The sequence below is a fragment of the Camelina sativa genome, chromosome 13, assembly GCF_000633955.1.
Source record: "Camelina sativa cultivar DH55 chromosome 13, Cs, whole genome shotgun sequence".
Taxonomy (NCBI): Eukaryota; Viridiplantae; Streptophyta; class Magnoliopsida; order Brassicales; family Brassicaceae; genus Camelina; species Camelina sativa.
The window spans coordinates 23,425,289-23,450,350 of NC_025697.1; the positions used below are offsets into that span (position 1 = coordinate 23,425,289).

General features: G+C 37.2%; 9 protein-coding genes across 12 annotated transcripts in view; 1 reads left to right on the top strand and 8 right to left on the bottom strand.

The window, feature by feature from the left end:
• Positions 1-763, top strand: part of LOC104737681 (protein CURVATURE THYLAKOID 1A, chloroplastic) — a 1,272-nt gene extending 509 nt beyond the window's left edge. Inside the window, exons 2-5 of the mRNA XM_010457917.2 lie at positions 31-128; positions 203-310; positions 398-469; positions 566-763. Of these exons, the coding sequence (XP_010456219.1) occupies positions 31-128; positions 203-310; positions 398-469; positions 566-631 (344 nt within the window). The 3' untranslated portion in view covers positions 632-763. The remainder of the gene's footprint in view (positions 1-30; positions 129-202; positions 311-397; positions 470-565) is intronic.
• LOC104737680 (BTB/POZ domain-containing protein At4g01160-like) lies at positions 800-2,908 on the bottom strand. 2 transcript variants are annotated; one of them, XM_010457916.2, is made up of 5 exons: positions 2,732-2,908; positions 2,487-2,558; positions 2,276-2,400; positions 2,079-2,142; positions 800-1,984 (listed from the first exon to the last, which is right to left on the bottom strand). In XM_010457916.2, the coding sequence occupies exons 1-5, from the start codon at positions 2,898-2,900 to the stop codon at positions 822-824; spliced, it is 1,593 nt and encodes a 530-aa protein (XP_010456218.1). In that variant the 5' UTR covers positions 2,901-2,908; the 3' UTR covers positions 800-821. The 2 variants fall into 2 exon arrangements, with proteins under 2 accessions (XP_010456218.1, XP_019090235.1); XM_019234690.1 differs by having other exon boundaries at positions 2,487-2,609; positions 2,723-2,908.
• LOC104738543 (putative phosphatidylinositol 4-phosphate 5-kinase 11) lies at positions 4,417-6,449 on the bottom strand. Its single transcript, XM_010458705.2, has 9 exons — positions 6,301-6,449; positions 6,013-6,175; positions 5,804-5,914; positions 5,534-5,721; positions 5,341-5,432; positions 5,199-5,246; positions 5,007-5,102; positions 4,793-4,919; positions 4,417-4,690 (listed from the first exon to the last, which is right to left on the bottom strand). The coding sequence occupies exons 1-9, from the start codon at positions 6,447-6,449 to the stop codon at positions 4,417-4,419; spliced, it is 1,248 nt and encodes a 415-aa protein (XP_010457007.2).
• On the bottom strand, positions 6,867-8,117 carry LOC104737682 (BON1-associated protein 2-like). The gene has a single exon (XM_010457918.2). The coding sequence runs from the start codon at positions 7,885-7,887 to the stop codon at positions 7,129-7,131; it is 759 nt and encodes a 252-aa protein (XP_010456220.1). The 5' UTR covers positions 7,888-8,117; the 3' UTR covers positions 6,867-7,128.
• LOC104737684 lies at positions 8,207-13,604 on the bottom strand. The gene is made up of 14 exons (XM_010457919.1): positions 12,598-13,604; positions 12,405-12,491; positions 12,207-12,316; positions 11,870-11,920; positions 11,523-11,694; positions 11,130-11,411; positions 10,821-11,024; positions 10,233-10,718; positions 9,929-10,138; positions 9,641-9,829; positions 9,379-9,542; positions 9,129-9,278; positions 8,951-9,029; positions 8,207-8,847 (listed from the first exon to the last, which is right to left on the bottom strand). The coding sequence occupies exons 1-14, from the start codon at positions 13,045-13,047 to the stop codon at positions 8,395-8,397; spliced, it is 3,087 nt and encodes a 1,028-aa protein (XP_010456221.1). The 5' UTR covers positions 13,048-13,604; the 3' UTR covers positions 8,207-8,394.
• On the bottom strand, positions 14,848-17,348 carry LOC104738545 (UDP-D-xylose:L-fucose alpha-1,3-D-xylosyltransferase MGP4; the record flags this gene model as incomplete). The annotated part of the gene is made up of 4 exons (XM_019234636.1): positions 14,848-15,562; positions 15,980-16,189; positions 16,285-16,446; positions 16,812-17,348. Coding segments are annotated over 4 exons (1,122 nt in total), but the record flags the coding sequence as incomplete, so codon positions are not given.
• On the bottom strand, positions 17,765-19,174 carry LOC104737687 (reticulon-like protein B7). 2 transcript variants are annotated; one of them, XM_010457925.2, is made up of 5 exons: positions 18,949-19,174; positions 18,588-18,759; positions 18,351-18,492; positions 18,188-18,257; positions 17,765-18,113 (listed from the first exon to the last, which is right to left on the bottom strand). In XM_010457925.2, exons 1-5 carry the CDS (start codon positions 19,136-19,138, stop codon positions 17,971-17,973), a joined length of 717 nt encoding a protein of 238 aa, XP_010456227.1. In that variant the 5' UTR covers positions 19,139-19,174; the 3' UTR covers positions 17,765-17,970. The 2 variants fall into 2 exon arrangements, with proteins under 2 accessions (XP_010456227.1, XP_010456226.1); XM_010457924.2 differs by having other exon boundaries at positions 18,943-19,174.
• LOC104737686 lies at positions 19,368-21,293 on the bottom strand. Its single transcript, XM_010457923.2, has one exon. The coding sequence runs from the start codon at positions 20,981-20,983 to the stop codon at positions 19,490-19,492; it is 1,494 nt and encodes a 497-aa protein (XP_010456225.1). The 5' UTR covers positions 20,984-21,293; the 3' UTR covers positions 19,368-19,489.
• On the bottom strand, positions 21,400-24,083 carry LOC104737685 (K(+) efflux antiporter 2, chloroplastic-like). 2 transcript variants are annotated; one of them, XM_010457921.1, is made up of 3 exons: positions 23,964-24,083; positions 21,999-23,756; positions 21,400-21,574 (listed from the first exon to the last, which is right to left on the bottom strand). In XM_010457921.1, exon 2 carries the CDS (start codon positions 23,724-23,726, stop codon positions 22,032-22,034), a length of 1,695 nt encoding a protein of 564 aa, XP_010456223.1. In that variant the 5' UTR covers positions 23,727-23,756; positions 23,964-24,083; the 3' UTR covers positions 21,400-21,574; positions 21,999-22,031. The 2 variants fall into 2 exon arrangements, with proteins under 2 accessions (XP_010456223.1, XP_010456222.1); XM_010457920.1 differs by having other exon boundaries at positions 21,400-21,920.

A 25,062-nucleotide genomic window follows, 5' to 3' on the forward strand; every position in this document is an offset into this window, starting at 1 on the left:
AAAACATTTGGTTCTCCGGTTCAATTGCAGGGAATGGTTTGCACAAGGTTGAATTGATGAAGACGAGAGCTTCTTCAGACGAGACCTCCATCGACACCAACGAACTCATCACAGATTTGAAGGAAAAGGTGAGCCATCATTTATCCAAGAAACAACCGAGTTGGTATGGGTTTGTGTTATGTTATGTTTTTTTTGGTTGCAGTGGGATGGTCTTGAGAACAAGTCGACTGTACTTGTTTATGGAGGAGGAGCCATTGTTGCTGTTTGGTTATCTTCCATTGTTGTTGGTGCCATCAACTCTGTTCCTCTGGTAACCCTTAGATAAAGTGTAATGAGTTTGAGTTTGAGTTTAAGTTTAAGTGTTTAACTTTAACTGATGTTTCTTTGTGTGATGTAGCTTCCAAAAGTTATGGAACTTGTCGGTCTCGGGTACACTGGATGGTTTGTCTACAGATACCTTCTCTTCAAGGTAACATACTTGTTTTTGTTTTTTCTTCTTCTTCTTTGAATTCTTATAATCTTTAAAGCAGCAGTGATCTGACATGAAATGATCATCACGTTACAGTCAAGCAGAAAGGAATTGGCTGAGGATATTGATTCCTTGAAGAAGAAGATCGCAGGAAGCGAATAGATTCATTTTTAAAATAAACCAGCTTTGTTTTTGTGAAGGTTTTCAATGTAACATCGTTATTATACAATTGTCTCTGTTTCAACATTGTTGTGTATCCGCAGCAGCATCTTATGGATTTTTAATGCCATTAAACCAATAGAAAAGGAAATACAGTTACAAAGATTGAGATAATATATATATGGGGTTGGTTCTAAAGGCGGATGGAGAGGTCAGCTCGGAGATGAAGAACATCATTGATGAAGTAGGGGCAATTCTTAGCTAAGAAGGCATCCCATGGCATCAAAAGCAAGTTTCTGGATCCAGAAGCTTTACCTTTGGTGAAGCTATAGTTTCCTTTGAATTTATTCTCAAATTCCAAAGTTGGCCTTAACCTCACTGAGAATTCGTAGTCCACGCTCAGACTCGCCGACCCTGTTTCTCGCATCCAAAGAAACAGTCCAAAACAGTGGAACGCACCTAGTGGCTCCATGTTGCGCTGAGCTGCGAGAACGAATTCTTGTCCTCCTAAGGGAAACGTTTGAGATGGTATCCAGCTTGATGGAAGGATGCTTTCACATTCCTTGCGTTTTAAGTCCAAGTAAACGATGCATTGGTGCCGAGGAACCTCGAATTCCATAATTTTGATGGGTCTGTATATGTAGGCTCGTTCAGCAAACCGGGATGCGGGTTGTTCATCGGCTAGAAGGCGTCTTCGCCGGTCCAACGATTCTGCTTTGAACAAAAGAGCTTCAAGGACTAGCTTTGATGCCACACAAGGTGTGAAGTCGTTTGAGGTCAAGATTTGCTTGAGTTTGCCACATGTCATGTGAGGGAAATGGATGTAGCGAGCGAGATGAGATCCTAGTATTTCTTGGCGTTCCTCTGGAACTGTGTAATGCGATTTTGCCCATCTCAAGACAAATTCGTATAAAAGGTCTTCAGATAAAACCTCTAGACCGTCACTCGCTAGTATTGCCTCGATACCTACTAACGGCAAAGCCATCAACTCCTCCATTGGAATCCCATTTACACCCTTAAAACCTGAGGATGATTCTTGTATGCTTTGAGAGTTTAATAATAACAGAGAGGTGTGCTTTAATAAATTCTTGTAGCGAGAGGCGATGAACTGCCTTGCAGCATTTGTTAAAGGCTTTACTGATTCAGCCATTAGCAAACTCGAAGGAAGATCAAGAAGACGCAATGCAGAGTCTAATGTCATAGGCGTTTTGAGAAGCAACTGGCTGCAATACTTCATGCACGAAGCAACCTCAAACTTGTCGGCCACGATTATAACATCGAGCAAAGCATGTGGTGCCGTGACTGATACGGAATTGCTATACATGAAATTCAAGAGCTCCATCACAGCAGTTTCTTCTGCAATTTGTCAATAAATCGATCTCCAAATTATTTTCAAAAATATTACCACACCAAATAGATTTTTACAAGTATTCAATTACAATATACCAACCAGAAGCATCTATTTTCAAGGTCATCTGTTTTTGCTTTGACTCAAGCATTCCATTAGAGAATAGCTGAATCAAAAAAAAAAAAAAAAAAAGAATTATCAGAAAAATGTATTAAAANTTAAAACATAGTATAATATAATTTCATTAGCATTGTAAATATAAAAAAAAATATTAAGTAGACTAATAAAATAATAATTACCTTGTAGAAAAATGGGCTTTTGGCTGCCAATATGGCAGAACTTATATGTAATTCTCTAACGCTTACAACCGAAGGATTATTAGTAACTCCACAATTATTATTATACTCATTATCATCTTCACCACCTGCAAATTGCAAACAGTACCATTGAATCATCCGATTTTTCTATAAGAACTAAGTAAGAACATGCTAGGAGGAATGGAGGATGTACCTGATTGTGGTTCTTGGTCAGCCATTACCAACGCTTTTTCATGTTTGTAGTTGTTGTTGTTATTCTCATAATTCGTTTCACACGAGTTCTTGTTCAAATCAGACTCCACGTGGCTTGTAGCAACTGAAAAAGTCAAGATATCGTACTTTAAACCAAACCAAAGACAACCAAAAATTTGACAAAATCCAAAAATATAATATATATATACTATATTTATAACCAAAAATTAAAATAACCATTGGTGTCTTCTCTTTTGCGTTTGCGATCCCCAACCAAGTCGACGACACTACTAGAAGAGCTAACCTCACCGCTGCCACTAGTGATCTCGATCCTAAGAAGACGGTCGGAAAAATTAACGTTGTTGAAAGCAAACCCAAAATCCCCATCGGAGGAGACCGAGAGATCCGAACTCATCTTTAATAAATAACGTAGAGCCAGAGCAGATGTGCAAGAGATTTTTCTAGATTTAACAAAGAGTTTGTAAGTTTTTTAATGATTCGAATTAAAAAAAAAAAAGAAGTAAAAACAGAGCTAATCACTTAGAACTGAACAATTCAAAGTCTAGATTGGTATATGAATTTATGGGTTTTAGGGGTTTTGACTTTTTTGTAATAATCAATACAAGGTCTTTAATGTTAGTTTATTATCTGATTAATGAAATGGAGAGCTTTTTCTTTATTTATTCTTATTTTTTTTTGTATTTTTGATATTAGTCTATCATACATTGATTTTGAAGTTATTACCTTATCTGGATATGGGAGGAGTTAACATAAACAAAAGAAAATTTTAGATGATTTCCAAATTTTTATTACTTACTTCTGATTTTTTTTTGTCAAATAAGCACCTCTAATTATTAATTAACATTATCATATGAAATTATGAACTTCTTATTTTTAGGGTTTTAAAACTTTGTAATTAATAGAAAATCTTTTATGTTTGGCATATTCGCATATTCGAAATTTGTGATTTGATTAATGAAGATGAAAGATTACTTTTTATCTTTTTAGTTTTAATATTCGTCGTTCAACGATTTGAAGTTACTATTAATCTTAGATATTAGGTAGAAAATAGGTTAGTACTATTGATAGATTTTATTTTACTTTTAATTTTAAGATTTATATTTTGTAACTTTAAGAATGTTTCTACAAAAAAAAAAATCTAAATCAGCATTTTCACAAATTTACGTCTTCTATCCAAAAATACAGAATAATCCCGCAAAATCAAATGTAATATACAATATAACTCATTGCCATCATCACCGTTAGATTTTAATTTTTAATAAATAATATATCGAATTGAAATTCTCGCAAATCTATCTTTAAAAATTAAAAAATGTAATGTACATGATTGATCTTGACTATATGATTATATTTTTTTTATGAAGATTGTATTTTGTATTATCTTGACTTTGTATGATTGATCTTATTTAAAAAAATAATAGAGAGTTAAATTGCAAAACATGGCAAATTAGAAGATATTTTTGCAGAAAATATTAAAGTTAATTAATCTGGTTATATGTATTATCAACTATTTCTAATAATAATGTAATGGACGACATAATAGTATAAAAATTTTGTGAACAATAATCAATACGAGAATAGTTCTTTAAATATGTTTATAGTAGAGTTTTGAAGCATTTAATCTTCTTTTTTTTGGGTCATACATAGATTTTTTTTTTTAATAAAAAAATTATTCCATTTAATTTAGTATTTGTTTAAGAAACACAATACAGTAATCTAATTAATCGGAAAAATATTGCATGTTTTTCTTGACATAATTGTTGATCGATCAACAATGAAAATGAGACAAGAGAGGATATTTTTGGACAACAAACACCAACTTGGGTCGTAAGAAGTGGCTCTTAACACTAACGATTCCACTTGGAAATCATACCGTAATTACTAATTACACAACAACAAACAAATCAGTATTAGAGAGAACGATCGTCGCCGTGAGGTAAGAAAATGTTGGAGACGAAGTCTTGGAATCTAGAAGAGTAAATCTTAGGATGAACGGTCGAGATTGAGTTTGAGTTATGTTGGATGGATTTGTAACAATGTTCTATGCGTTTCTTCATACCATAGTCTTGAAACGTGTCCACGATTCCTATATACAAAAGGACGTCGAACCATTCTTCTTCTCCCGTCTCTCTCGTCACTCGCCGTGCCCTCGCCGGAATCTTCATCCCAAAACTGATACTTGAGCTGCAACAAGAAATGTTAGATTCTCTTTCTTTCTTTTTTCTTGTTTTCTTTCTAATTCATTGTGAAATTTCTAATAATGTTACATGATGGTACATCTTTTACCTATTATGGAAGAGGTCATTGAGTGTTGCTACTAATATGCTTTGGCTGTTGATCTGATTTGTTACTGAGCTTGTGCTATTGCTTGCTACTGATTGTATAGACTTTGGCTTTTCGCTTTCGACTGAATCTGTTAAGATTATAAGAATTGTGAGTTTTGTTTGTTCCTATAAAATGTAAGTACTTTGATTAGACAAAACATATAAAATAGGTTTACCTCTATCGGGGGAGCATGGATTCATTGTTACCAAAGATCTATCAGGAGAATTCAAAGCCGTCTTGATCGACTTTGTGCTATCGCTTTTGAACGAGCCTGAAAATGTAACCGATAGACATATATATTTATGTTGGAGTCTTGCTATAACATCACATAAATCAGAGATGGAAGAATGTTGGTTAAGATTCCTACATGGAGGTGTGAAGCTACCATAAACCGGGTTTATTCCATGAAGTGAACCTGTTAAGAGTGATCAGAAAAGTTTGAAGTCGATATGCAAATAGTGTAATTCACTACTAAGAACAGAGACAAAAAAAAACAGAAGAAACCTTACCTTGACATGACTCTTGAGCTTGTAAACCAACCAGTAAGCTATAATCCATAATACCTTCTTCTTCCAAAAGCTCGCAATCTAGCTTTGTTTGCCTGTAGTGACATAAATTTGTTAAACCATTTGAATCATAAAAACTGTTGACAAAAGATCAATCAAGATGGTATAGAGAGAAAGAAAGAGGGATATATAATACTTGATGATGCGTTGTCTGGCCAATGGATCAACGTAGAAAGAGAAATCGAGATCGATATCCTTCAAAACAGTGGTGTTTCTCACTTCAATTTTCTTGTTAGTTCGACCTTTAGGAGAACCTTTAAGATCATAGAGCTTGTTCATGAAGACCGTTGAATGTAGCATGTTTGACATCACAGCAAAATACGTCTGTATATCCAAAACTAATGATCAGTGACGACTCAAAGTACCTCTAATCATGAATTCCATATATATATAAAAGATACTTTACCTTAACACCTCCAACAGGCTTCAAAGCATGAACACCATAAATCCTTGTGAATAGTGAAGATCTGTACTTGTTAATATGGCGGTAGTAACCGGGAAGCATCTCTAATGTCACCTATAGAAATATGTAAATCACAAGATTTTAGAACACACAAGACAAGGAAAAGAGTGAGTATATAAATTCTTAAGATGATTTGTTTTTTTTAAGTATACCTTAATTTCGGATTTTCGAAGAATCTTGATGAGAAAACGGTTATCATTGGAAATATGAAACACCTTTCCAATTTTCTCAGAAGAAAGCTTCTGAAGAGTCTCATCAGTGCAAATGGAACGCACGTAATCATCATGTTCGATACCCTCAAGTTCTTGTATAAGTCTACAAACAAACAACAAATACACATATTATAAAATCTATTATTTCCACTTGTATTGTATAAATAGCATTATTAAAAAAAAAACAAATTACCAGAAAACAAGAAACTATATATAAATATATATTACCTGAAACCCAAGGGACAGTAATCCTTCCAATCAAACTCAGTTATTGTGCCAGGTGGCAAGTGTGTAACGTGATTCGAAGAGTATCGAATTCGATTTTGCTCTGTGGCTTTCACCTCCATGGCTGTTATCTCCCTCGTAAACTTTGCCATGATTATTATTAAACCCTAAAGGTGCGATCATATAGCAATAATAACACATGAATGAAGTTATGAACTTTAAAAATAAAAATAAAACATTTTTATTAATGCTCTACGTACGGATGAGAGATTTACCTGTTTTCAAGAGCTACGTACAAGCAAATCTGATAAGGAGAAGATACACAAACAGAGCAGATTGAAGAAGACAAGAGAGAGGAGTGAATTGTATTAAAAGATGATTTTGTTATTTCTGGTAGGACTAATCGATGGTTTTAACTTTTAACTAATCTTGGCCGTTAAACCAACAATTACCTCCTCTACTTCTGTAAACGACTTCCCGCTTTTTGTTACACTTTTGCATTTTTTTTTAGTATCCAAATTTTTTGTTTTGTGATATGAGAACTATTATTATTATGACTACAAAAAAAATGATATTCTTTGGTTAATAATATCAAAAAGAATTCTAAAGCGTTCACAAGAAAGAACAATGAATACTATGTTTTTGAGAAACAAGAACCAAACTTTCTAATTTGTTAATTTGTTTAGAAAACTCATAACCGCCAAAACTGTCCCACACGACGGCGTATTGTAGAGGGAGATATGAAACCGTCGATAGAGATGCACGTGGCGAAGATCTATGGTTTAGAAACCAAAAGAAACATCTGAACCGTTAATCATCAGGTAAGAGATCTCAGCCGTCCATCATTTCTCTTCTTCGCGGTGGTAACACACCCGACGATTTCATCAAGAAACAGCACATCAATCCTCCGCCGTCCGATGAAGCTCTCACGTGATTCTTTCCCGCCAAATTTCGAACTGCGTTCCAGTCTCTGAGAGGAGACGGCATCGGAGAAGACGCCGTCGAGTCCGTACCGTCGTCGGAGAAATTTACAGATCCGCAAACCGAATTCTCTTTCGAACTCCCAGCGTCATCGGCGAAACCGTTCTCCGACGAGCTAAACGCAGATCTAGACTTTTTCATTTTTCGACTCCGGCGGATCTCTTGAACGGACTTGAAGAAATCAGTGGGGAGCTCAGAAGCGTCCATCACCATAGCCGCGATGTTAAGAACGCCGTGGAACTTTCCAGAAGGACGACGGATCTGAAGCGCGACGAGAGACGGAACTTTCACGGCGGCGGTTGGGAGGAAGTTACTTACGAGGAAGCGCACGGTTCCGATCAGATGATCCCGGAGGTAACCAACCGCGTAGATCTCGATTGAAACGCCTGATGTTTCGCTTGATAGAAACTCCGGCGAGACCTGGAAAACGAATTTGTCGTTCCAAATCGGATTCTCAGCGCCGATCCGATCGATCCGAGTACGCAGCTTGTTTGAAGAATCAACCCAGACAGATGCGTAGGTCTGCAATTGCCGGAGCTTTCCCGTCGGTTCTTTAAGATCTTGCGCAGAGATGAGATTGATCTCAAGAACGTGCGTCTCCTCCACCATCTTCTCTCTTTTTTTTTTTTTTTGGTTGTTTACAGTGAAGCTCTCCACCGCCGGAGTGTTAAAGCCGTCGGTTAAATCGAAGAGAAAAGAGAAGTGGAGAGAGAGAGAGAGTGATGGAGCGGAGGCACGAAAGTAAAAAAAAGGACTTGTTTCATACGTTCCTCTGTTTTCTTCACGAAAAGCAGAGGAGAAACTCTGTAAGATAACTCTTTACTAATTCAATGCAAGGATGATCCTCTTTACACTCATTATTTATAGAGCAGCTAAATCAAACTGAAAAGGAAAACGTAAAAGAAATAGAAATTTGAGACAAAAGGAATATCAACAAAGAAAAAATAGAAAACTAACAAAAACAAGAAGGAAAACAGAGAATTCTACATCAGAGAGAGTGAATGATTGAGACTTGAGACCTTTTTATACAGTAATCTTTCCAAAAAGAACAATGAATGAAACAAATCTTATGACCTAACCCAACCAAAAAAAAAAGCACAAATTATAATTTGTTTTTTATGCGTCTACGGTTAACAAAGTGGAGTTTCCGGTAACAGTTTCGTTCTCCGGAGGCGGTTTTACATATTTGCCGATCACTTTCTGGCGGCCATTTCGACTTCTCATTCTAGTCAGCTTATCTCGACTTTTCTTCTTCTTCTCCTCTTTCTCTAAATTCTTCTTTTGCTTCTCTTTCTCTAATGTACCCCGCCACATGATCTCACCAGTCCATGGCCATAGCCAGTGACCCACACGACGGTCTGAGTCCGCTTCTTCAGCAAGATCTTCGTCCATTGCTTTCAGAGTTGTGTAGTCGAACCACTTCACCCACATTTTCCCTAGCCGGTTCTTCTGTTTGTGTTGCTCCTGCATCAAACCAGTCTTAGGATCTACGTAGACAATGCGTCTTGCGCTGTGGTATGCCCATACGTTCACCAGAAGCTCTAGTACCCGCGAATAGCAATGCTTGTCCTGTGAGATGTTGAACACATTACTTAAATGCAAACCCTAGTGGATTGATCTGAAATTCTAATACACATTTGAACTTTGACAGAAGAAGAATTGAGTTTCTTACTTTGGTTAAACTCAGATAGCAACGGTTTGTTCGATGATGCTCTTCATATATCTGTGCATCCAGTGAATCCACAAACATTCTACAAACAAAAGAAGATACATTCTCTAAGTAAGTACTCATTTTTTTTTCTAAAGAGCCTACGATTGAGACAGTCACTGGGTAATGGTAAAACAAGTACCTTGAGAACATGACAAACTCTAAGAAGGATCTCGTTGGCAATGCCCAGCTCTGCATCACAGACCATGTATCTCCATCCTCGGGCATTGGTGGCAGTGAGTCCAAGTTCTTGATAGTGTACATTTTCTTCAAAGTTTCGTTGTAAGCAAACCTAGATCCAAGACCATAAAAGTTGCACAGAGTCAGGTAAATGAGCAGTGTCTCAAACATTGTCATAAAACTATGATTTAAAAATCTGTAGTGTTTTTTACCTGCAGTTCCCAGCATTTATGGCATCACAGAACGACCAAAAGGGTTTCTGCAGAGGATTTCTCGGATCTTTGTCCATGCGAACCCAAAAATATAAGGCATCTCCGTGTTTCCGTGTTTGTATAGCATTAAGTAATGCATCCTCAGCAATCTTGGATAAAGATTCCTGTTTTAAGGTCCCAAATTACATCAGACGTACTGAACATAGCATTCTATTATAGAAAGGATGAAGGATTTCTAAGCTAACAAAGAAGAGATGAGTACCTTCCTGGCAGTCGCTCTCCAGGATTGAAACCCAATCCACGAATTCTTGTGTAAACGATCAATCTTGTTTGAAATTGCAAAAAATGCTCCAAAGTCACCCAGAGCATCGCGATAGTATGGATTGTTGAAAAGCGGAAGACGTGATGATGCATCGACATCATCCATCCTAGGTCTCCGTCCTTTAACTGACTGCAATATAATGCATTCAAATCAGTTGAGAACAATTTCCCTCTTTTAGACCACCTTATTGTTGCGGCGGAAAACAATATATTGCACATGAAAACTCACCAAGCCAACCCCACGATAGAGGGGATATTGATGTAGAAACGACCAGGTTCCTTCACCAAAATATGGTTCATATATGCATAAAGGTTGACCGGTTCTTAGCAGCTCCCCTTCATCCCTCTCATGTAGTTCATTCTTACTTCGGTCTGCCCTTTTGGCGCTTTTATATACTTCCTCCCATGTCCCACGATACTGTAAGGCTCTGCTTTTCAGCTGCATAACAATACAACACAAAACAAATCAAATGGCTTTTTTTACTCTAATGGAGCTGAGAAAGTCATTTCAAAAACTCTAATCTAAAGTTTACCTCCTCATCTTCTCGCCTTTTTTTGCTATTCATCATTTGAAGATATCTCTCTTCTTCCCAAATTTCATACACGAACGAATCATCATTAACAACTCCAAATTTCATAGCTTCTCCTGGGGTATGGTTCCAATGCCCCTCAACCTTTGCTAAGAACTCATAACTTCTTGCTGTTCTATTATTCGGCGATGTATCCAGAAAAGCTTCAAATGGATGCCAACTCCACTCTTCTCTCAGTTTTGGAGGAGCCTTTTGTACATCCTTAGGAGAAGCAACTTCTGAAGAAAACTTGAGAACATTCTCTAGTAGAGCCGCATAACCTTCTATTGTTTCCCGAGCCATCATATTTTTAACAGTTGTTTTCCCCATCGAGGCAATCTTCTGAGCCAGTGGAGATATTTTCCCTTCTGTTACCACTTCAAGCACAATCTGTGACAGAACCTTAAGATCTTGCTTGGGGAAAAGATATCCAGTAACCCTGTCATCAACCTAATTCATATTTGCCAATATAGTCAGTAAACAGCGAATGGACAGAGAACATGCCACAACACATGTCCATGAAGAACACGAGTAAAGGAAGAATGAGCATACGTGTTTTTTAATGTTGAAGAGGTCAGGTGCAACTATAGGTTTTCCCAAGGACATAGCCTTCATCAAAATTTCTGGAAAAGACTGCTCCTCAAGAAACGATCCGTATATAACAAGATCAGAACTTTCAAGTATCTTATCAACATTCCCCGCAATGCTTACATGCTTCACAGTATCTCTTGGATATGTCAAGTTCTGGGAAATTGTCTAAGAAGTTCAAAACAAAGCAAGGAACAAGGTAAGTAATTTTGTAATCTCTGTCGTTATAAGCTACAACCCATTTAACCAACAGCAAAGCGGACCTTGATATACCTCAATAGCGACGCTGTAGTTGGAAGCTGACTCTCCACCTAAAACTATGATCTTGAGATGGGGATCATAACTTTCATCATAATAGCCTGAAAATAACGGCCGTAGAGCTTGCAGAAGCAGGGCATGTTCCAGCCATTGACCCTTGTACAAGAACTGACTTCCCACAATGGAAATGACCACGTCATCTTTCTGTGGAAAGTCCAGATTATTTGGTTCCCATACTTCTTCTGGTGATCCGGGAATGACATAAAAGTTGCCAGCATCAAACTCAGAGTAGAGAATCTGCATGAAGCGAATGTGAAACAAGGTTTATATCCAAAAACTACTCTAAGAAACCTATTTCAAAGCAGCATCAGAAATATGGTTTTGTGGAAGTCTAATCATAAACATTACCGGAAGGAGATAATTATGGAAGACTACAACTGATGCCCGGCTGAAAATCTTTTTCCAATCCGTGAGGAGTTCAGTGTGACCTGTTGAGTTGTACTGTCTAGACCGAACAGCGAGAGTTTCTTCATTGATGACCCAAACAAGAGGCAAAGATTTGAAAGGTTCTTGCATGAAGCTGTCAAACAATAACAATAGTTTAAACTATCATGGACTTCGGAAAATCCACATAGTAACATATATATCTGTGTGTATATACAATATATAAACTCTCATTTCAATGAACCATGAATAAAAACCAAAACAAGAACTATATATGATATACACACATGCCAACGAATGGAAAATCTTACCAAGTAAATGTACTCCTAGCGCGGAGAGAGTTTACAATTACGCCGTCATAGCTTCAAGATAAGAACAAAGAAAATTATCAATGATCAGAAACCATTGCATTGACCAAGTCAAGTCAACTAAGTTTGCACTATAATAATAGCAGAAAAGAACCCATAATGCATCTGATTAAACCTCAGATCCACATTATCCAATTGAACATAATCACATGAATATATTATATTAACCATATCCCAAATACTAATTCCAAGCTCTGAATTAATCAAGACATGGTTCACTAGTTTTCCTACAGTTTTGAAGCAAATGCATATATAGCACAAGAAATGATATGGTACATACGACAGCCAGTCGATAACACAACTCGATGCATGGTTAGTGTCGAGTATTGTGACTGGAACTCCCATCGTCTGCCAAATACCATTCACTGGACCGTCTATAACCGAGTAAACCTACCAAGACAAGTTTGAGATTTGGTGGCATTAGACTTCATATTACTGGTAAACAAAAGAAACAACATGGAAACCCATAAAGCTATACCTCAATAGCATAGCCAATCTCTAGCAGAGCCCTGGAGAGAGACACCATTAACACCTGTTCTGGATCAGCTAACAAATCGCCAAAAACCTTAAAGAAGAGAAAAACCACAATGCAGTGATCAGATCTCAAGAAGACAAAAAAAAAACCACAATGCATAAGAAGAACTCATTTTCTAAATCTTAAAGCAACTGACCAGAGCTAGCTTGGGCTTTCTGAATCCAAAACGCTGCAGAGTGGTATTGAGAGAAGACGAAGTGAAATTAAAAGCATTAGCTTCTCTCTGGAACTTCATGAGAAGCTTGGTGGGCTCAAATCTAACGTCATCACCGAAATCAAAAAAGCCTTTCTCCCTAAAAACAGCCAAATCAGGTGGCAAGTTGTCTTTACTAATCCGAATCCAGGGCTTATCGGATTTATCAATCACGAGACCTGGTAAAAACATCTGGAAGAGCACAACGAAGAAGAAGAAGACACAAATTGTGCAAACCCATTGGAGGTAATCGAGTCTCTTCAATAGAAAGAATCTGGAGAGTCTCGATCTGTTTCTCTGCAAGAACTGTTGCTGTTGTTGTTGCTGTTGTCGTCCGCCTCTCCCGGAATCAACTCTCTTCACCGGAATCATCCCAGATTCCAGAGAACCCATTTGTTTTGATATACTAAAACTTCTTACATGCAACTCCGGCGAGATTACGGAATCCCAAAACAAAGAACAAAACGTAACCTCTAACAAGGCTACGAATCTCAAATCCCTCACCTAAGTTCCAATCCAGTTAAGATTAGATTCAACGAATCTCAAAAACGCATCCGACAGAAAATTCCAGAAATCTGAATCAAAAAAAAAGCGACTCAAGAGAGAGAAAGCAAGTCGAAGGTGCGTGTGGTGTTGGTGATGATTCCGTAGTAGAGCATCATCATCAGTACAGATGCGTAGATTCTCTTGTGAGCTCAGTAAAAGCAAAAAAAGGAGAGAGACTAACAGAGAGAGAGAAGCTCTATCTTATGGCGTCAATGGCAGAATCAACAACAAAAAAAAAAAGGAGACTCTCTTCTCTTCTGTTTTCTTCTCTACAGAGGAAGTGAATTATACATAGAAATCGGATATGAGAGCTTGGGAAGCTGCTGCGGATTCGAAGGGAGCAAGAATCTTTGCTTCTCTGTCTTTCTAATTTCCCCCTTCACTCTTTTTTTTTCTTCTTTCATTTTTTTCTTTTTTAGCACACTGATGATATTTATTAATTAAATAATATAATCTTTTTTTGGTACGACTGAAAAAAATCCCAAAAGTATATTATCCTTTTCTAAGTATGGGATTTAAAATTTATAACTATAAGATAACAGTTTTTACAAATATTCTATTCTTATGGTACACGCGTAATTTAATTTTATGGATCAAGGTATATAGAAATCATTTATTTATTGAAATTGGATTTTAGTAATTGCAATAAATGTATCAGATCTGGGAGTATAAATAGTTTTAGTAGTAAACACACGAATGCAAGAAAGAAAGGAAAAAAGTCTAGTGAGTATATATATATGACCCAACAATGGACGTCAAAGAAGAACTAGTAGTAGTATTTGATTTTTAATTAATTAATTATTATGTTTATCATTTACGGTAAATCTTACATAAGCAGCATCCTCCAAAAAGTCTATAATTGTAATATTTATTATTGGTTTAGTCACATGTTGTAAAGTATATGGAAATAACATCCATCCCCAACTATAATTCAAATAAATTTGTTTATTAATCAATGTGGACCCTCGTATCTCATATGCTAGCTGTCAGTATTTGTTTTTCTATTATTTTACAAAATTTTGCGGAGGATTTTGTACAAAAAAAAAAAAAAATTGAGTAGTTGATGTTTGTGTCAATTAGGGGTTTTATTGGATTCTAATTTATAAGAAACTTTTAATATTTCAACAAAATCATCAAAATGTAAATAAATGAAAGATTTTTATAGATTGTTAGAGAGTATTCTATAGTTTTGTTGTTGAGATTTCTAAAGTATTGTAAAGTGTTCCAAATAATTTTTATATTTTTGTGATACTTTTCATGATTTTTTTTTTTTTTGTCGTTCATACTTTTCATGACTTTATTTTGTGAAAAAGTGTATAAAATTGTGAACCAATAACATAATAATTTAATTCATTAACAATTTTAGCTTCTTTTGTTTTAATGGAATAAAACAAAAACTTTTGTTGAGTTTATAAAAATTTGAATCCAATAACCCAGATTTGTTAAGATTTTAAATGATCTTTTACAAATCACAAACTAATAACACTAAAACTTTGTTAAAATCTTGATTTAATAACAACAGATTCTACATAATATTTAAAATATTTAAAACTCTATTCAAATCTCAAACCAATAACCAGGATTTACAATCCAATAACCCAATAATCTCAAACTCTTTTCAAGAAACAGGATTTACAATCTATCAAATCATAAACCAAACTATATTTTCTTGTTGCCATCATAAAAGTGAAATTTCATATCAACAAAACAGAAAATAAAAGATAAATATCAGTTGGTATCCCAACAAACAAAATATTAATTTCTTATCTTTATGAACATAACATAATCATCCAAAAGCACTTGATACCGTTTTGTTATTTCCCCTTTTGTTAAAGTTAAACCCACACCATATATGCCAGAAATTATGAAATCCATGGGTGTAAATGCTGATTGCAAACTGACTTGAATGAACGAATCATCGAATTGTCAGACTCGACGGCCAATTCTAGCAGTTCTACATTACCAAACTCAACTCACGTGGTATTGACTTAGCCATATAAACACCTCTTCACATGACTTTAAAGACCCCCAAAAATGTAAACTAATTTACTCGCTGGATCTTTCTCCTTTTTGCGGCCTGAAAAATTCCAATAACAAAAAGATAGACAGAGATAGATAGAGAGAGATAGACAATCTTTCTTTTTTCGATTTACTCTAATTTCCCTAATGGAGACTCTGAAGCATGGTCATCGACTAGCCATAGACCAAAGTCACGGAAACGTTTGGTCTTCTTCTCGAAACCGACAATGTAGTTATTGTGGATTATGACATGTTTTCCCTTTGTCTCTTTTACCCATGTCGAGTTCTTGAAATACAATCCTCCTGTTGGAAATGCTGCCTGAGAAAGCAAGTAGAGATCCACCTGCAGAACAGAGATCACAAAAATGAATACAAACAATTGATTTTACAGTACCTTTGAGATTGAAGCAACATCGTAACTGAACAATCGTAGGAGTACTAAAAGTCTACAATGTCCAGTCTTTTGAGTTTTTATTAAGCTGTGATATCATTAAACCCTGAGTAATAAAAAGCTTATCGTGATTTAACATCGGTAAGTAGATTAGAGGAGTTGATACAAAGCTTGAAAATCATAATTGTACATTTAAGTAAATTAGAGTTACGAGTAGCTAAGGTTAGAGAAAGCGGAATCTCAAAGGATTCAGTCTTGTGAGTTTTAAAGCTCCAGTTTCAATGAATTCAACGATTGTGCAATCAAAGCTTGAGACTAATTTACACAAAAGTTATTGTTTTATAATGGACCTAGCAGGAAGGAACATACCTGATGAGCTGTTTTGTTAAGTGCCCAGTTAAAACCAGGCTGATCATTTGCTTTCTTGGCTCTGGACCAAGGTTGGGTCTGAAGTTCCTCGATCCATTTCTTCATGAGAAGTTTTGCGCCATTAGTGGGACGCAAGAAAATCATACAGCTACATATATAAGTCCTCCCCTTTTTACCCGGAGGTGGTAAAGCGTGAGAGTGATCCAACGGCTTAATCTGAAACCATAATCAAGAAGATAAACAATAAATACACTAACTAAGTCAATCCCAATCGATGAAGGAGATGCACGAGAGAATGTACATACTGCAGTCATATCATCCATGAAGTATGCATCGTGCTTTCCCTCCAAATACTGAAACGGATCTTGCAACCAGACCATATCAACATCGTTGTACATTACATTGTAACCTAACTCCAAAATTTGCAAGAGATGCTGCGGCCTACGTGCTGTGAAATTGAAGAAACCCTAATCGCATACGAGAAGTCAGTTAATACGATCAATTCCATCGCAATACAAGCTCTTAGCATAGAGTATCACTTACATAAACAGGGGATACGAAAATATTCAACTAGCATCAAAATTCACAAAGCAAAATGGTAGCTACTACATCCACAAGTTGAAAATCTTTTGTTATTCATAGGATCAGCCATGGATGTACCAAACAAACCTATGATCCGAGTAATCAGTGACATAACATTAGCTAATTAACGAAGATCCGTATGGTGGAAACTAAGTATCCAATCTCAGATGATCTAAAACTAACAAAGACACTACGCAAAACCCAGATTTGATTAAAATTGAATGGAAAACTCAGAGCAGATGTTATATACCTGGGAACCGAACTTGTGAGCCGTCTGAGAATCGAACGCCGGAGGGATGAGAACGGCGTGACCAGGCCACTTATCGTTAACCTTGTAGAGAGTAGCGTAATCCTCAGCGATGACGAGGACTTGATCCTGATGCTTCTGTCTAGAAACACTAATCAACCAGTTGTTGAGAAAAGGCAAGTAAGGATAGCTGACGGCGCAGACGATCACGGTGCCGTTCTTAGCGACGAACTTGGCGGCTTGAGCGAGGGAATAGCCGCGCCATCTAGATTGAGAAGAAGAGAGTCTGTTTGGGAACGGGAATAAAGGAGATCCAGCCCAGGGTAGGAATACGCCGAGGATAACGAGGAGTGCGAGTAAGAGGAGGAGACCGTTGCGGCTGAAGAGTGAGATTGGACGGTTCGAGGTTGAGGAGTTAGAAAGCGGAGATGAAGAGAATGGGTTTGTGAATGGGTTTTGGATTGGACGCTGGTGAAGGAACTGTTGCTGCGCATTTTTTTTTTTTTTTTGTAGTTTCAGACGAATTCGAAATCGAGAAGTTTATTCTATACAGAGAAGAAATTTAGTGGGAAGTGTTAGATCTGATGAGGGAGATCTCAATAACAGAAAACAATGGCGATTCTGATTTCATTGTGAAGAGTTTATTTATATTTTTACTACCAATTTATTTATTTATTCCGTTTATTAAATCGGGTCGTAATGTTGGATCTGTCGGTGTTAAATGGGGTTCAAATATTGAAATTAGGCCCATATATCGGCCTTATCTGCCAGTATCACCAATTGGTCTTTTTTTTTTTTGGTGACTTGTGTTATGTTATTTGTCATTTTAGATAACTATTTTGACATTTTCAGGTAAAAACTATCTAATTTGAAGTTAAGATTTACATAACCTCAGCAATTAGCATGTATTTTTATTTTTTATTAACCATGGAAAAGAGTAAGATTAGATTTCCATTATAAAAAAGATGGGTAGGACCTTTCTATAAATTATTTTAAAGGCCCAGCCCATTTTATATCCACAGTAGTTTAGATGACTTGAGTGGTAAGTAACCAAAATGACTTGAGCGGTAAGTAACCAAAACCACAAACAGAGGAATAGATAAATGAACTAAACTAAAATTAATCAATCTAGTTCAATCTCTCGATTTCTGAGTTGTTTGGCTTAATGATGGATCTTACTTGAAAACTTGGCCTCAAAAATTTGGTATTGCTTCTTCATCTCGATCACAGCCTTCTCTGCAATTGGATCAATCTCATCTTCATACTTCTCATAAAGCATTGGCACCGTGTGAATCAGAACAAAAACTGTTTCGATTCAATTAGGTCAATACATGATCTGTAGATAGATAAGCAAGAGTGAAAATGAGTAGTGTACTTACAGATGTAGAGCAATGACAAGAAACTGAACCAATTTCCGATGATCGATACGAGCCAAAGTCCTACGAGTGCCTTAATTTCAGAACACACAACACAAAAAAGAAACAAGCTCGTAAGTCGTTTCAGTGATTTCTGTATACAAGACTTGAGAAATTAAACAAGTACCACTACAAAGTTCTTGATGTCTCTCTCTAACGCAATGCTCCTCAAGGTTGCAAAAGCACAGTTAAGCTCAAAGGTCAATACAGAAGCAGCTTGCAGTAATGGCTTTTCAGGGATGTAAATCTCCACTATGTTCTCTGGAGATCTACACAAATGATGATGGATGATTAGCAAACAAGGAATCAGGTTTTACTTTAACATATATATCAGGGAAAGATGTGCGGCAAAAGGATCTTTTACTTGTTGAGTGCATTGGACCAGAGGAAAGAGAGCAGCAGAAAGAGTATAGAGCCACGAGATATAAACGTGAGAAGACTACAACCTCCAAATCCAAACAAAAGCCAAATCACAGTCACTGCACTGAGTAATCCTGCCGTGACCTTCTTGTCTCTCCATAGCAACACATCAGCAGCTTCAACAAATTACCCAACCACTAGCTGATTAGGTCACATAATCAATTAATCTCTAATTCTACAAATTCACACGCTATCTGATGGAAGACATTTGTAATCATTATCCCTTAGATGCAATGTCAATGAAACCGAACCAATCTATGAGAAATGAACATTGAATGAGTGTAGAGAGTGTTTCATACGTTTACCTCCGCCGAGAACCATGTGGATCGGTCGTTCTCTACCAAACATACGGTAGATCGGAGCATTGATGGGAACAGGGGATCCTGGTTTCTCGCTATCAGTATCTGACGAGGAAAGCGAATCCTCCTCTGGTACGATGTTCCCCATCAACGGCTCCTCCATTGGTCCGACGATCTCTAGCTTCTCCTCCTCCATTCTCCGAATTCCCAAAAACTTTACCCTGCCGATGTAACGAAATCGAAGAAGCAAAAGTTGTTTATATCGCTAGGTCCTAGCCTATTAGTTACTTATACAATATCGGCATATAGCTCAGAGAGTTACATTAGTCAGTCGTATCGTAAGCTATATGCTTCATTAGTCATTACAAAACATAAGTGACTGCATCATAATGGAATCTTCTATATTTTTCATTACAAAACATATGACTAAAAATACATCTCAATTTATTTTGACATTTTCTGTAATTTTTTTGTTTAATACAGTAAGAATATTACAAAGACAATATTGTAAAAACACATAGACTATGCAATGAATAATAATGGTCAATCATCTAAAGGGTCTTGGAGGTTTCTCTAACACAGCAGAGAAGAAAACTTCTTTATCATCTTTATCTTTCTTAGGCACCACAACCCACTTATGTTTCCTATACCTCAACGCTTTAAAAGCTTCAGCATAATCATCCAAATCCTCTTTCAAACAAAAGAAGCCATCGATCCACAACAATCCACCAGGTCTTAAAACCCTGTCCCAATCAAACAGCACGAAATCAAGAAGTATTAGATCGATCCATCCATCAAGAAACCTCGTCGTGTGAATCATATCAAGCGTGCTATCAAAGAACGGTAACCGTTGGTTCACGGTTAGATACAATGGAACTAAACCGCGCAGAGCGATCATCTCGTTGAATGGAGCGCCGAGGTTGATTGTTGCTGATACAATCGTAACGTTCTGTTCTCTCATCCTCGCTGCGAAAGTTCCCGTGCCAATGCTGAAGTCCAATCCGATTCTCATCTCTCCCGGTTTAATCTCGAGTACTTCGGCTATCGAGAAATCCGCAGTTTGGTTCGTCTCAGGATCGATCTCTCCTCGGTTAAGCCATCTAGGGGATTCATGATGCGTGAGGTTGAAGCAATCAGTGCATTTGAAGAACCCTTTTCGCGCTGTGGTGTTGCTAGCAAGGCAAGCAAAGTTCTTGCACTTATACTGTCCCCATCTCACATTCCTATTATCCGGCAGCTTCCATAAAGACTCGTTTATCCGAAACGGTTTGTGATATAACTGAGGTGCACGGGAGAAGCATCGTCTTCTAGGCAGAGGATCACATCCATGTACCATAAGCTTCTGAGCTAACCTCCAATCGTCGTTGCAGATTTCTCCAACATCGTAGTCCATATACTCTTCAAGATCTTTCTTCATCGCGAAACAAGCGTGCCCTATCGAGGTGAATGTTCCGTTAGCTCCCATGAAGTTCTGCTTCCCAAGCCGGTTTGGTTTGATCTTTATGTACTTCTTTATCTCTTCTCTCATAAAATGCTCTCCGGGGTCACCGTTCATCTGCTTCAAGGGATGATCTACGAACCTCTCTTCGAACGAAGGCAACTCCAGATGAACTGACTGAACCAGTGAAAGAACATCCGCAAGAAACGCTACATACCTAAACATAGATCCAGAAGAAGAATTAGCTTCTAAAGCCTTGAGATCATCCATTTCTTGGTGGATTTTAAAAATGGCGGTTTCGATTGTCTTCCTCATTTGGCTTCCGATGTTATAGTTGTCTCCTTCAAAGCTTCCGTGAGAGTTACAGAACCGATCAGAGAAGCGTAGAGGTGTGATGTAGTTGAACTTAGCTAATGTAGCAACAGAGATAAGAAAAGCCAAACCAGCCAACACATAGATGGGTCTATTGACGCCATTGAAAGCTCTAATCTTGGATAATACATTCGTCTTCCCCATCCTTGAAGCTCTGTACAAGCACAAAAAAACCAACAAATCTAGGATAAAAACATTAGCAAATAATCTTTTCGTTTGAAAAGGATACATCAAGAACACAAACTAACACCATCTTCTTCTTATGCCTTTCTCAAAAACATAATTTAAGAAAACGAGAAGCAGACTGAATACTCAAAATCTGGTTGCAGAGGTGATATCGAAGTTTAGTTGCAGAACTTTAGTTTCATCTTTATGTATCTTGATATCGAAGTTTACCTAGGGATTGGTGGAACTAATTTAATTATCTTATAGGAGTATTCCCACAGACTTAACGCACAAGCTTAGAATGCACATGGAGACTTCTTAAGTTTTTTTAGGACCCACGAGGGTACAAAGCAAAACCCCTAGAAAAGTTGCAGAATTTAAGGGGAAAAAAATCAATAAATTAAGCCGAAGATTTAGAAAAGCAAGTAATGAGAAAAGCCGATTCCTACGCATTGGGTTTTGTGAAAAAGAAAATTTCCTACTTTTGAGAAAATATTCAATTTATACAAGAAATTGAAAAAGACAAGTCACATAGTGTACACTGTACCATGAAACTGAAACTGAACAAATTCACCAAAAAAAAATGAAACTGAACAAACTTTAGTGCTCCCTTTCGCTATCGTCCTTGGTTCCAAAGTCTTGAATCTCTTGTCTTTCCTGAAATCAAAGCACAAGTTTCTATCATCAAACGAGAAAGTGGAAACTAGGGAGTATCATGGAGAGATAAACAAAAAAAAAAAAATTAGGCACTGGATTTATGCCCCAAGAGACTCAAAGCATTAGGCTTTGCAGAATAAAGGCAACGCAAGTCCTCCTCAATCATTTGCATCCAAACAATTGAGTTGCAGGAGCTTCAATAGATCAGAGTTAAGTCTCGAACTACAGATTCCAATGAATTCTTCTCAACTATTTTGCAGAGCAGAAGAACAAAGAGCACACAACATAGTAACTTGGTGATGGAAAACAGGGTTTGGAGGCCTTGAGAATTTCAAACGGTGCAAATCTAAAACAGGTGAGAGACAAACATCATAAACAAGATAATAAAAGCAATTATAGGGTTCACAGAAAGAAAAAAACATACCTCACAAGTGTACACTTCATCGACTGCTAACTCTTATTCCGCCATGTCACTCAAGATTTCATCATCATCTACCAGAGTAGTATCCAAAACCTGTCCTTGGGCATGAGAAGTTAGTGATCTCTGGAAACCAGCCTCTGCATCCTTCACATCTTGATTGGCCTCACGCTCCAAGTCCACAGCTGTCTCGCCCAAACTCATAGCCTCTAAGACTTCATCCTCAACTTCTGAAGCATGGTACCCCGCAGCTTCTAGTGGTTTCATTAATATCTTGAGACTCGCTTCAACCAAAGATAGTGCCAATGTAGCCACGCATACTTCATCAATCGTCCCTGGAACCACATCAGGGGTATGGTTTAGATCATTCGAACTAGATGTTTTATCCTGTCGTGCTATCGACTCGTTGACCAGTGTCTGGATCATGTTATTCCTTAACCTAACAGCTTTCAATTCTTTTACTGCGTTATGCAGATTGTCCCAGAGTTCCTCCAAACTCGTTTCTGATGATACTCCATCAACTATGTTACTCAAGACATTCTGAACAGTAGTGCTTCCATCCAATAACTGCCCCTGGGTTGTTTTTCGGATTTGAGAATCAAAATGAGACTTCAGTGCTCTCTGGAAAGCATTCTCTGCATCCCTTACATCTTGACTGGCCTCACGCTCAAACTGCACAGATCGTTCACCCCAAATCATAGTCGCTAAGAGTAAATCCTCAACTTCTGAAGCACGGGACTCATACTCAAAACGAACTTCTGGATCATTCGACACACTGGATGCTTTATCTTGCAGTGAGTTCCATTCCTGTGCGATTTCCTTGCACATATTGTTCCTGAGCCTTACATTTTTCAATTCTTTAATTGCCTTATGCAGATCGTCCCAGAGTTTCCCCAAGCTGGTTTCTGATGAGACTCCATCAACTATGTCACTCAAGGCATTTTGAAAAGCTGTGTTTCCATCCAACAACTGTCCCTGGTTTGTTTCTTGGATTTGAGAAACAAAATGAGACTTCAGTGCTCTGTGGAAAGCAGCCTCTGCATACTTCACATCTTGATTGGCCTCACGTTCAAATTCCGTAGCTCTTTCACCCCAAATCATCGCCTCTGAGACTTCATCATCAACTTCTGAAGCATGGTACCCCGCTGCTTCAAGTGGTTTCATTAGAATCTGAAGCCACGCTTCAGCCAAATATAGTGCCAAAGTAGCCTTCTGAACAGCATCTCTAGCTATGCATACTTCAGCAATCGTCTCTTGAACCACGCCAGGGGTTTGGTTTAGATCATTTGACAGACGGAATGCTTTATCCTGCAGTGCAATCGATTCTTTTACAATCCTGTGGATCATGTTATTATCGAACCTAACAGCTTTCAGTTCGTCAATCGCATTCTTCAGTCTACCCCAGAGTTTCTCCAAACTATTTCGGTCATACCCAGTTATATCTCCCTCGCAGCTTGCTCCCCCAGAATCATTCTCTTGACAAAGTAACCTAAATCCCAACAATGTAACACTTTCTGGCTTTCTAAGAAACAGATTACTGTAGACATTTCCATGAACATCACTACTTAGGGTCAAACAACCACCAACTTTGGAAACTTTATCCGCACCTTTCGATCTATTAGCCAAACAAAGTTGAGAATCAATCCTATGATCCCCAAGATTACTGCGGCGTCCACACAGTTTCCCAAAATCCGCACCACAAAACTGAACCCTACTCGCAGTCGCAGAACTCATACCTCTCACCTCTCAGAGAAATTTGTGTACCTGTGGAGATAACGAAAACCATTCGATTTAACATAAAGGATCAAATAACTTCTAATTTGTTCAAGAATCTATGAATCGTAAACCTAGATTGTAAAATTTTGAATCTCAAGAATCAGATAACGATGTTAATTTCAGATGAATGGTACAAAAATCAAAGAATCAGTAAAGATACTCGGGAAAACCTTAGGGAGAGAACGAGATACTCACCGTATTAAGGGAAGATAGCGACGGTGAAGAACAACGAACAAGAGGGAGAGCGAGTTTGAGAATCGAAGTCTTAGTTTCGCCGGCAAAGCTCGCCGGAGAAGAAGATGGGAAAAGGTTGTTACAAACGATTCTAATTTACTTCACCAGCAGCATCCAAAGCTACTTATAGAGCCTAAACCGGGTGTAAACCAAGTGTTTGTGGTTATTGATGATTATAAATTAATTTTCAGGTTTGGTTTTAAACCGGAGGAATTGAAGAAGACTTTAAACCGCTTTTTTCAGCTTTCATTTCAAAAATAAATAAATAAATCTAAAACAGCAGGATGTTCGCATATAGTCTACAGAAACGACACAATGTTTGCGTAGCGGTGAGTAGATTTTTCGTCTACAGCTCCAAATAGAGGTGGGTAAAATATCTGAACCCGAACTCTATTTAAAATATTCGATCTGAATCAAAATCTGAATTTTAAAAAATATCCAATTGGATGCTTTTAGTAAATAAATTAGGTGCTATATATCCTAACAAATCTTTGATATTGAGATTGATACAGGTTAATTTAAAAAGATTATTAACAATTATACCACATTCTAAACTTATTCTTTCTCATAATACCACATACTAAAACTCCTTTTTCAGAGTACCAGACCCAACTATCGAAATAACTATTTTAACCTCCAACTTCTTTGCATCTACAGAATAATATAAAAGTGTTTATTTCTTTTTTTATTTATTAATAAAGAAGACTTCTCTTTATCTCTATCTCTCTCTCGATAGATTTTTTTTAACTAAATAATTGTGAGATTTTATATCTTCTTATCCATCTCTTTCCTCGTATTAGAGTTTCTTGAACCTTTCAAAGAAAGCATCTTAAATCAAACAACAAAAATTCCAGCTTTGAAGAGAAAAAGAGAAAATATCAGTTTCAATTAATCGGTTGAGCAAAATGAGGGAAGAAAAGGAACTGGTTTCTACGTGAATGAGGTAGGCAAAGAAGATAAATGTAGATCTGGAGTCCACTACGAAGGAGAAAAAGATTTCTCAATCACATTTGTCTCATACTTCTTATTCTATTAGCTTCCGCTGTGGACAAAATTTAAA

What these genes read in the sequence shown, in the direction of transcription:
- LOC104737680 (XM_019234690.1), bottom strand. Translation starts at nt 2,900, where the DNA reads ATGAGTTCGGATCTCTCGGTCTCCTCCGATGGGGATTTTGGGTTTGCT. An exon ending in TGACCAAGAACCACAATCAG is followed by an intron (nt 2,401 to 2,486) that starts GTACATCCTCCA and finishes TGCAATTTGCAG; the next exon opens with GTGGTGAAGATGATAATGAG. An exon ending in AAAGCCCATTTTTCTACAAG is followed by an intron (nt 2,143 to 2,275) that starts GTAATTATTATT and finishes TTTTTGATTCAG; the next exon opens with CTATTCTCTAATGGAATGCT.
- LOC104738543 (XM_010458705.2), bottom strand. Translation starts at nt 6,449, where the DNA reads ATGGCAAAGTTTACGAGGGAGATAACAGCCATGGAGGTGAAAGCCACA. An exon ending in TACTGTCCCTTGGGTTTCAG is followed by an intron (nt 6,176 to 6,300) that starts GTAATATATATT and finishes GTTTGTTTGTAG; the next exon opens with ACTTATACAAGAACTTGAGG. An exon ending in TTCGAAAATCCGAAATTAAG is followed by an intron (nt 5,915 to 6,012) that starts GTATACTTAAAA and finishes ATATTTCTATAG; the next exon opens with GTGACATTAGAGATGCTTCC.
- LOC104737682 (XM_010457918.2), bottom strand. Translation starts at nt 7,887, where the DNA reads ATGGTGGAGGAGACGCACGTTCTTGAGATCAATCTCATCTCTGCGCAA.
- LOC104737684 (XM_010457919.1), bottom strand. Translation starts at nt 13,047, where the DNA reads ATGGGTTCTCTGGAATCTGGGATGATTCCGGTGAAGAGAGTTGATTCC. An exon ending in AAAGGCGAGAAGATGAGGAG is followed by an intron (nt 10,139 to 10,232) that starts GTAAACTTTAGA and finishes ATTGTTATGCAG; the next exon opens with CTGAAAAGCAGAGCCTTACA. An exon ending in ATAAATGCTGGGAACTGCAG is followed by an intron (nt 9,279 to 9,378) that starts GTAAAAAACACT and finishes TCTTGGATCTAG; the next exon opens with GTTTGCTTACAACGAAACTT.
- LOC104737687 (XM_010457924.2), bottom strand. Translation starts at nt 19,138, where the DNA reads ATGGAGGAGGAGAAGCTAGAGATCGTCGGACCAATGGAGGAGCCGTTG. An exon ending in TGGTCCAATGCACTCAACAA is followed by an intron (nt 18,493 to 18,587) that starts GTAAAAGATCCT and finishes TCATTTGTGTAG; the next exon opens with ATCTCCAGAGAACATAGTGG. An exon ending in CTTGTCATTGCTCTACATCT is followed by an intron (nt 18,114 to 18,187) that starts GTAAGTACACTA and finishes GAATCGAAACAG; the next exon opens with TTTTTGTTCTGATTCACACG.
- LOC104737686 (XM_010457923.2), bottom strand. Translation starts at nt 20,983, where the DNA reads ATGTATCCTTTTCAAACGAAAAGATTATTTGCTAATGTTTTTATCCTA.
- LOC104737685 (XM_010457921.1), bottom strand. Translation starts at nt 23,726, where the DNA reads ATGAGTTCTGCGACTGCGAGTAGGGTTCAGTTTTGTGGTGCGGATTTT.